This window comes from Sciurus carolinensis, chromosome 1 (genome assembly GCF_902686445.1).
Source record: "Sciurus carolinensis chromosome 1, mSciCar1.2, whole genome shotgun sequence".
NCBI lineage: Eukaryota > Metazoa > Chordata > Mammalia > Rodentia > Sciuridae > Sciurus > Sciurus carolinensis.
In genome coordinates, this window is record NC_062213.1 from 203,969,185 (window position 1) to 203,980,250 (window position 11,066).

The window sequence follows — 11,066 nt, forward strand, 5'->3', positions numbered from 1 at the left end:
ATACTTGGTACTGGTGGAATGAATCGAAGTTGTGCATAAAGGGAGAGGGGAAAAGTGAAGTGGCGATTGTCCACGGTTATGTATTGAATAAAACACCTGTTTTTCTAAGCGTTACTCTACCTTGCAACACTGTTCTCCCAAGCTGTTTTATCAAACTGCATTCCTTCAGCAAACGTTGAGTGCATATCTGGGCAGGGATGACTGTTATCTCTGGAGACAGAAGGGTGAACACACAGAATGAATGACATTCAGGAAGCCCACGTTTTGAGAAAGACAAAACACGAACGACTCCAATAAAGTAAGTTCAGGAAGCACTAGGTGGTGTATAGAAAACAAGCTAGTGAGATGGGGTGTACCTGAGACAGGTGGAGGGGTGAAGAAGTGAGAGGCACTTTAGCCAGGTGATCAGGGAAGGCCTCTGATGGGAAATGGAAACCCTGGTGATGAGAGAAGCAGGCCTTGGGGCTAGGGAAGGGGGCCCAACAGAACAGCACTGCAGACCTCAACAGGGAAACTGGAAGGCAGTGTACTTTGCTTGGAGAAGACAGGGCCAGAATGGTGTGAAAGAGGTGGGGAAGTTAGGAAGTGCTAGATCATGGTGGGGCTTCTAATGCAGACAAGTATGCTACAGCCTGCTTCACACATGCTACATTGATTCCTAGGTGCTGAAGAATAAGACTTGGAAGTATAAGGGAAGGGCGAAATACAGGTTCAAAATAAGAGCGTGTGTTTGGAGATGTCACTCACCCTTCCAAGCTTACCTACCCTCCCATGTCAGGGTCTACCTAGTCTTCCACATATAGGGCCAGCTCTGCACATAACTTCTGAAATAACATATTTAAAAACCCCAAAGCCAAATCCTGAACCTTTTGGTAACTGTGAAAGCCAGCTCCCTACTCAATGCTGGAAGGCACCTTTTCAAAGGGAAGTGGTGTGCTTCTATTCACCCTGGTATGGGGACACATGGGGTACTAGAGAAGAGAGTACTCTGGAAGGGCATGGATAAGAAAGAAAACCAAGTGCAGTCTGAAAGGAGAGGAAGGAGGTGCTGCAAGGAATGCCATTTGCAGTATTTGGACCAGGCGCAGCTATCCTTAAGGAACACAAGGGCCAGAAACATGTTTATAAACACTTTATTCGGGTCATTAGAGTGGGTGAGTTCCCAGCTAAATGCATGGATACAAGCGAGGTATTCCTGGATGAATGCAGGAGCCCGTGGGTTACGTGGGACCGAGTATTGAGGCCGAGGAGCGAGCACCAAGGATTCAGAGTCAGACCTGGTCAGGGATCCTGTCAGGAGGGTGTGCTGATGTCTCCAAGCCAATAGCTGCTTTCTCACAGCTGGGCATATTGCAAGGCATGTCTCCAACATTAAATCATCTCAGCAATATCAGGGAAACAGATATTAAAGAAATGGAACCATTTTCTGGTGCAGCTCAGCTGTTGCTGCTTTTAAGTCATACTAGCCTGTGAACAAGCATTTTAGTAACAGTGGGCCACAGTGCAATGAAGCTCACCTGCTTCTCTCTCGGTGCCTCCTTCCCTGCCTTCATTCACACTGGAATTCCCACCTTTGAGCCGCATACTCTGATGTTAAAAGTCTCACGCACATAACAAAGTATCTCAGATGGGAACAGCTATTTACACAGCAGCATCCTATGCAGTTTGCCACTGAAGAGAGCAGGCATCTCGGTTAGCTATCCTCTGTGAAGAGTCACCACCCATGACCAATGCCTCATCACAAGCATAATTTACACGACTGATTTAGGAAGCGGAATATGAATAAAAATAGGAAACAAACTTCAAAAAACTATCACCTCTGAAGACTGGGCTAAGTAATGATCATCTTCAGAGATGGTCTTACTTAAGGGTCACAAAATTGTTGCTCAAGTAATTATCAGAAAGACACTGGAGCCCACAGCTGATGATCTGCAAAATGCTGGGAAAACACTGTCTGCTGGTAAGAGATCAAACGATGAGAGTCTAGCTCCAACCTCAACCTCAGTGAAAAAGGCCAGATCAGAAGGCATGGGCCAGCATTTCAGAGGCACAGCAGACTTCTTAGGATACAGAAGGTTCACACACAACACTACCATTTTCCTTTTTAAGGGCACCTTGAGTCCCATTTGGCACTTTTCTGAATTTATCTGTCAGGGACGGACGTAAAGACAATTTATTCATACTTAACTTTTTGGCAAACTAGGAACTTTGGTCATGTTGACAGTTCTATAAAAAACTTTTTAAAGGTGTTATTTCTGATTAATATTTTAGCAAGTGATATATAACAATAACAAGGAAGTAAACATCTTCATATCTAACAAAAGAGCAAAAATTCTTTACCAGTATCTTATTTTAAATACAGCAAGAGTCAGTAGTGCTTACAAAAAGAAGAGGGCTTACAGAGAACCAGGAAAGTATCAAAATAAGGCACAGCCTGTTATTGTCACAGATCAGTATTAGGCAGTAGTGTTCTTCCTGGAAGGCACAAGGTGGAAATCTGATTACCCTAAGGTTTAAATGTGGCTCTAAAGATAATGTCAAATGACCAGGATAGTGAACTTGCAATGGATTCCCTTAACTGGAGTCAATGGCAATGAATGAGTGATAACATTAAGTCTAGGTTACAGCCCTCTGGAGTCCAGATGTCCCCTATTGCTCATAGGTAGATCTGTGAAGGCACTGTGCAAAGCGTGGGCGGGCTGGCCCTCTGGTTTGGAGTGTGTATTAAAAAACAAGGGCACACAGCCTAGAAACCAAACTTTACATGAACTAACAAAAATAATCATTTTGCAAATAACAGTAGGTAAGCTGGATAATATAGCAGGTTCTAAGTCAAAAGTCTTGAAGAGGTTTCCTGGACAGCAGGCTTGAGTTTCACCAGTTCTTCATTAAGAGACACTCCATACTAAGATGCAGGGAAATTCAAAAACAGGGAAAAGGGCAGTTTAATCTTTCAGAGCAAATCCAGAATGAAGAGAGAATGCTACAGTCTAATTCTCTACATGCTACGGAGAGCTAGAGACTATAGCACAAAGCATCCAAGTTATCGTACTCAATCTCATTGACAGGAAACACACACCGGCACCCACCTAGCAAGGAATGGAAGGGGGTTTGCTCCTTTAGTTCCCATATGCTGGCCTGAAAGCGGCAATGGGTTCTTCCAATATTATATGTAATAATTGTGTATGTGTGTGTATAAGTAAGTGAAATTTATTTATATAACCACTATTTTTGTTATTATATGCTGAGTACCATTCTATGCACTTTTCATATATTTAACCAGATTTGTCTTCGACAAACAAGCTAAGTACCATTATTATCCCCATTTTACAAATGAGGAACGTGAGGTACTGAGACATTAAATTACTTGTCCAAGACCACAGAATGGATGGTGGTGGAGCTAGGATGGATCAGAGGCGGTCCATGCTTTTAATCACTACATCACAATAAAAGGAAATAGATAATAAAAATATATTTAGAAAGAAAAACTAACCAGTCAGTAGAAATGAATAAATTTTCCCTGACGAAGGATCAATATAAAAAAATCTTGGACTTTAATCATACAAAACTCAAATATTTAAAACACTTGCTAAGGAAAGTCATAAAACTCTTGGAGTTTTGTTCTGCACCTGCACACAATCGTCTGGGAACACAGAGTAACTCACCGATGATGATGACGACGATAATGACCAGAACGCTGATCCCTATTGCCCACATCTGCAACAAAACACATGTCCACTTCACACTTCAACAGACAGAGTGCATGCTGAAGAACATCATGTGAGGTGCACCACAGCCAAGAGCAATTCATAACTTCTAAATTTCATATTCTCAATTAGGACTTAAGGTTACTTACCTGCTTTAAACAATATTTTCCAATGATTTGTGGCCTCTAGAGAGGCATATGTTTGTGTATACGTTTTCCAGATAAGGAAGGGCTACTAAACTGTCCCGTGTGTTGCAAAGTGTCACTTCTCAACAAGGCAGACAGGGCTGGTTGTGCATGGGATCTGATCATGGCACATTTGTTTGCTGACTATAATCTGCTTCAGGCCACGCTCTATGTGTGGCTGCTTTCTCCTTTTCTGGTGAGCATGCATTTCTTTCCCTTGACCTTGGAGCCATTCACAGAACTAGCTACAAACTGACCACCAAGGCCAGTCTTCTCTCATCAGTCTGTGTTAATGGTCCTGTGGGGGCTCAGGGTCAGAAGAAGCTTGTTTGTGACTGCTTTGGGACATTACAGTTTAATGTCTCTTAATATCAGCCACAGAACATGGGGAGTCCTACTTGTGGGTGAGAAGTGGGGATGCTTGTTTTAGATCCAAATATTCATGTGTAGAAAGTCAAACCCACATCCTAGGATCATGAAAGTTCAGTATTGCAGACCTGTTACTCCTTTGAGAATGAAAGGGGGACTTAATGTAAAGAAGAGAATTACCTTGCAATTCTTCCACCAATATTTTCTCTTCAACTTGGCAGCACTTGTCTCAAATTGAGAAGCTCCTGCCTGCAATGCATCTGCACGATCATCTAGCTCAGAGAGCTTCTGGTCTCTTTCTAACACCTTGTCCACATTGACTCTCATTATGTCCACAACCTAAACCAATGTGATCACAGTAAGTTAATATAAAGGAATGGGGGAATCAAAATTCCAAATGAAATCTATTGGCATATTTTTTTTTCAGATCACCACTTTATAACTTTGAGCCAAACTTCCTTTAAGTTTAAAGGGCCCACCCTTTAGTGATAATACCACTCACAAACTAAAGATAGAAGGGAACTTCCCCACAACTAGTATCATACTCAATGGTGAGAGCCTCATAGCTTTCCCTGTAAGATCAAAATAGGACAAGGATGTTCACTTTCACTACTGCTACTCAACACTCTATTCAAGTCCTGGCCAGAGCAATTAGTCAAGAAAGGAAAAAGCATCTAAGTTGGAAAGGAAGAGTACAACTATCTCCATCTGTAGGTGATTCTACAGATGTGGAAAAATCCCACAGAATCCACAAAAAGCTACTAGAGCTCATAAATTCAGCAAAGTTGGAGAATCTAAGATCAACATATAAATCAGCTGTGTTTCCATGTGCCAGCAATGAGCAATCTGAAAAGGAAATCAAGGAAACAACTGCCTTTATAACAGCATTCAAAAGAATAAAATACCTAGGACTACCTTTAACTCAGGAGGTGAAAGACTCGCAGAATGAAAACTACAAAACCCTGCTAAGAGAAATCAAAGACCAGCTTAAATGGGAAGCCGTCCCAGGTTCAAACACTGGAACTTAATATTGTGAAACCGTGAGGATGGCAGTACTTCCCAAAGCGACTCGGGTCAACGCAATCTCAACTGCCATCGTTTCCCCTTCTCCTCAGAAAAATCCTAACGCAATCCCAACTGCAATAACTTTTTTCATATTAATTGTAGGGAGCCTTGAACAGGCCAAACAATACTGAAAACAGATAAATCAAGTTGGAGGACTCACATGTCCCAATTTCAAAACCTACTACAAAGCTACAGTAATCCTAACTATGATACTGACGTAAGGACAGACACAAAGCTCAACGGAATAGAACGGAGTCCAGAAAACAGAAATCAACTCAAATATCTAGGGCCAACTGATTTTTTACCTCACTGCAAGCAAGGTGAGCTTCACCACGGGGTACAGCCCAGCCCACCCCATGTGGCCAACTGAGTTCTGACAGGGGTGTCAATCAAGACCATCAGTGGAGGGCAGAATGGTGTTTCCAGTAAGTAGGGACAACCAAGTAAGCCACACACAAAGAATGAAGTCGTATTCCTGCCTCACCTCACACAAAGATCAACTCAAAATGGATCAATGATCTCAATGTGAAAGTTAAACTACGAAACGCTTAGAAGAAAAAATAAAACTTCAGATATGGGCCTGGAGTCTTAGATTTGATACCAAAAGTAAAAGCAACAAAATAAAAAAAACTAAATTACTAAAAAAATAAACTGAACTTCATAAATATTAAAAATTTCATTTGCATCAAAGTATGTTATCAAGAATGTAAAAGTCAATCCATATAATGAAGGAAATATCTGAAATCATACATCTGAAAATAGTTTAATATCCAGAATACATAACGTCTCTTTACTAGTTAACAACAAAAAGACAAAGAACCAATCAAAAATAGCCCTGGGGTTGTGGCTCAGTGGTAGAGTGCTTGCCTAGCCCGTGTGAAACGCTGGGCTCGATCCTCAGCACCACGTACAAATAAATAAATACAATAAAAATATTGTGACCCTCTACAACAAAAATTTTTTTAAAAAAATAACCATTCCTTCAAAGATATACAAATGACCTATAAGCACATGAAAACATGTTCAATATCACTAATCATTTACTCATGCAAATCAAAACCAGAAGAGATACCATTTCACACTCACAAGAATGGCAATATACCAAAGAGAGAAAATAAATGTCGTCAGGGAAATAGAAAAACAGGAACCCTTGGACACTGCTGATGTGAAATAAAATGGTGCACCCACTGGGAAAATCTGGCAGTTCCTCAAAAAGTCAAATATAGAATTCCCATATGACCTAATATTGCCACTCCTAGGTAAACACTTAAGAGAAATGAAAACTACGTCTAATCAAAATTTTGTGAACATTTACATCAGCAAAATTCATGAAAACTAAGACATGGAAACAACTCAAACATTAACTGATGGATAAATCAATAAAGTGTGGCATAAAACACAATGGAATATTACTTGGCCACGAAAAGGAAAAGGTACTGATACAGGCTACAACTTGGATTAATGTTGAAAACATATTAAGTGAAAGAAGCCAGATATAAAAGGCCACATATTTTATGATTCTTTTAATGATATGCTCAAATATAGGCAAATCCATAGAAACAGAAAGCAGATGAGAAGTTACCAAGGTATAGAAGGAAGGGGGAATGAGGAGTGATTAATTACTAAATAGGTAGGAGTGTTTTCAAGGGTGATGAAAGAGTTGTGAAACTAGAAAGAGGTGCTGGTTTCACAACACAATGAATACACTAAATTCTTTAAGACGATTAATTATGTAATGTGAATTTCACCTACACAACAAAGGAAAAAAATCTCTCCTTATAATTCCATTGGTTAAAAAAAAGATCCAATTTGATTTTGTAAGTAAACTAAAGTTTCAGATAAAAATCTAAAATTTTCAGAATAAAGTTCATAAACCATCAAATCAAAACATTACTGTATGATTTAATAACATATCCAACATAACTTTAACTCTACTTTTGGGGGGCACTAAATGCAAATATCTTTGTTGGACAGTGACAGCTTCTATTAATGTGGAAACATGAGTCTGAAATGACACAATCTTCACTGTGTTCCTGCATTACAGTGGAGATCTTCTAGCTTAAGAATTCTACAAATATAGGTCATTCAGGCTAGAACAGCTTGTCAACATCTGCCTTCTATGCACATCCAAAGGAGAAGAATTCTACAGACTTGCTCAGGCCCGGAAACTTGTTTAGTCCGTTAGGACAAGGCATTCTGAAAAAATATATGATCTGAAGGACTTGTTCCGTGCTTAACCAATCTGCAATCTAATCCTTAAAATTTTTATTTCCCTATTTACAAAACAATTTTTGGAAAATGTTACCAAATGTTTGCATTTTAAGTATGTGATTTGGTGGCAGGAAAATCAGCATGAAACCAGGAAAGTTTGACATCTGTTTAGATCAGAGCTTCCAGAACAGCAGGGGGCAGATTTTTGCTACATTTGATGATACAGTTAAAATTTACTCTACATTCACACTTTTGATATTTTTTCTAAACAGAATTATTTCCAGAGCATTCCCAAATTTGTCTAAGATACAAGTTTTAGAATTTTAGAGCAATACCTCATCCACTTGGTTCTGTGTCTGCTGAATTCTCCGACTGCCGCCAGTGGCAGCACTGGAACCTGCAGGGGCGCTTGCAGACCTGGAACATACAAAGACATATGCACGCACACATTATGATTCCAAAGACCTTTCTGCAAATATAAAGATATTATTCCAGGGCTCAGTGCCAACTCCTTATTTCAAAACTAAAGCAAAATAAAAAATAAACGTGTACTGCAGAAATGATCAAGGACTTTAAGGGCATTTCTTATAATTCCTTCTTAATTCCAAGAAGTACCACATTATAAAGTGACCAGGTTCTAAAATGAAGGTTTAATAGGATCTACTTTGTATCACTGAACTGCCTGCTCCCAAGATAGGTAAACTGTTTTCTAATTTTTTAAAGATTGTTTTTAAAATTCTTTTTAGTTGTAGATGAACACAATACCTTTATTTTATGTAGCACCAAGGATTGAACCCAGTGCCCTGCATGTGCCAGGCAAGCGCTCCACCAAGGCACAACCCAGCCCCCTTTAGCTTGTTTTAAAGCACACGTCTGCTTAAATGCACTCAAAATTCTCCTGAAAAATCATTTTATAGTTATGAACAATTACAGAATGGCCCTTTTTCAATATGAAAAAATAGATTCATTTACAGGGTCAGGAACACTGGGATAGAGACAGGGTGGTGGGAATGGAGTAGTTGAAGCTATGCTGTCTTAAAAAGGTATTTAAAAACATCTTTTCTTACGATCTTCATGAAATATCTCATTTTTCTCCATGCAGATCTTTCATAACCACTCCAGCTCTGAAATCCTTGTTGCCTCCATAACTTGGCTGGCATCACTTTGATTTCTCTGTATGGATGTGATTTTTCAATATAGATAAAGTCTTGCCTCCCCTAATAGATTACAGGTTCGTGGGTCTCAGAATTCTCTTCTCTGTAGCCAAGACAGTACCCCGCATGGACCTTGCTACACAACTGATTCAACAGTCATTTTAAATCTACATTGTGTCAATAACCAGGGCCCAGGGCCCTGCTAGCTGCCCTCACAGAATTTAGGGTTTGGTAGGGAATAGGTAAGGGCCACGCCCCGGAGCTAAGCCCTTCCCCTGTATTTCCTCACGGAAACCTCACAACCCTCAAGGAGACACCACTATTACCCACTTCACAGACGAGTGAAGTGAGGCCTGGAGGTAAACACGGCTGGCTGCAGCGAGCAAGGTGCTAACTCTCGGCGGTAGATCTCGACCACTGCGATCCACTTACTGGCACAGCAACCTCTCCAGGTGCTTTCCAAGCGGTGTCCCCAGTTCCTGGAGGAAACCCGGGGCTTCCTCGGTAGTGACCACTGGGCAGGCTGCAGGGACACACTGGTCCTTGGCATCCTCGGAACGTTCCCAGTGGAAACGCCGATTTTAAGAGCCAGTGCAAGACAGCTTTTGCTCAGGACCAGGGCGAAGGCCCGCGGTCCAGTGGTCTCCCTAGCGCGGCCCCCGGGCCCTCAGGCGCTGGCTGGGCGGCTCTGGCCACAGTGGCCTCACCACCGGGCCGAGTCCGCTCGCTTGCACTTCCGCAGCCCGGCGGCGACCGGGCCCGGAGCGGGGGCTGCCAGGCGAGCGCGGTCGTCACTGGCCTCCTGCGGACCTCGGGGAAGAAGCCAGGGTGCGGGGTGGGGCCGCCGCTTCCTCCGGGAAGCCCAGTCGCGCCCGCCCGACGGCCGCGGGGCGCTCCGGAGGGACCGGCGGCGCCGCTGGGCGTCCCGACCGTCTGCGGCCGCACCCCGGGGCCGCCGCCCACCCCCCAGGCCCTGGGCGTGCCGCGCAAGCCTCGGCCCGCGTCCGAGCGGCGGACGGCCATCTCGGGGCAATGCGGGGGTTCCTGGCGCGGGCGGCCGCCCGTGGGGCCCGAAGCCGCGGGCGTCGCGGCGCGTCACTCACATTTTGGCGGCGGGCGAGGGTCCGCGGAGCTGCGCAGCGGGCAGACGAAGCCGGGAGGTGGGCGGGGCGGCGCGCCGGTGACGTCGCCGGGCGCGGGTGGGCGGGGCGTGCCGGCCGCCGAGGGCGCGCCGGAAGTGGGCGGGGCGAGGGCGGCCCGAGCGAGGCGCCCTCCCCGGCCCCGCCCCGCGCGTTGAGGCCCTGGGCGGCCGGGTGCAGAGCCTCTGGCGCCCGCAGTCGCTGCCGCCCGGCCGGCCACGTGGTCGGCAGGCGTGTCCCTCCGGGAGGTTCCTTAATGCGCAGGAAAGGGACTGTGGCGCCGGCGGAGGTCGGGCGTCCGGACAGCCTCTGGTCGTGACATTAGCAACAGCGTCCATGCTTCGCCTTAGCGGCCCACTTTAACCTAGTGGTCCTGGGGACACCCGGTGCTTTTCCCAGAAAGTAGTTACAGTGAAACAGGGAGTCCTTTGGGGGCGTCTACCACAGCTGCTGTAGGGCGAGGTTCCCGCTCCTTGGGCTAGGAGCTTAGGGACGTCCTGGTGGCGGAGGCAGGCAGGAAAAATGCCAGCAGGACCACAGGACGGGGAGAGGACTCGTGCAGCCGGACCACTGGATTGCGTGTTACTCTTCCGGATTTGTCCCATTACCACAGCAACTCCTGCCACAAGTTCTGTATTCTGATTAGGTGAAAATAAGTCACCAATAGGTACAAATGGGGCAGGGTCTCCACTCAGGTCCTCCAACGGGGACGGGGGCAGACCCCAGGGCCTGGAGCCCTGCTCTCCCAGAGGCCCAGTTCTGCTTTGGGGAGTGAACTTTGACTTTCAATAAACCCTCTGGCTGCTACTCCCCTGCCTTTTGCCCAATTCTTTGTTCAAGATGCTGTGAGAAGCACCCTTGCCTGTTCAAGCCCAAGACTGGACTAAGAGACGCAAGCAACAGCAAAAAGCAGGGCTTTGCTTTAATGGCAGCCTTGCGAGATCAGATGCCTGGTGGTCAGGGACCCCAGACCAGTGGTTTGTTCCCTTAGAGCTCAGGATCCCTCCCCATGCTCCTCATTGACTGAGGGTGCGCAATCTTCCAAAGGTCACTTAGGTTTTACTGTCACCTATTGGGTTAAAGAAACAACACCTTCAGTTGTCCCCACCTCTCTTTGTTCTCTTGTGGTAGGAAAGTCCCCTTGGACTGAGTGCCTTCTGGCAAGTACAGTTCACCTCTGTTGGTCAAGTTAGGCACCTTCCTTCTCACCTTCTGTTCCTCAGGGGGCTGTGAATT

General features: G+C 44.6%; 1 protein-coding gene across 1 annotated transcript; it reads right to left on the reverse strand.

The window, feature by feature from the left end:
• Positions 1-1,117: 1,117 nt before the first annotated feature.
• On the reverse strand, positions 1,118-9,870 carry Vamp3 (vesicle associated membrane protein 3). Its single transcript, XM_047522555.1, has 5 exons — positions 9,795-9,870; positions 7,873-7,954; positions 4,442-4,600; positions 3,666-3,717; positions 1,118-2,905 (listed from the first exon to the last, which is right to left on the reverse strand). Coding segments are annotated over exons 1-5 (312 nt in total). The 5' UTR covers positions 9,797-9,870; the 3' UTR covers positions 1,118-2,888.
• Between the last annotated feature and the right edge of the window lie 1,196 nt (positions 9,871-11,066).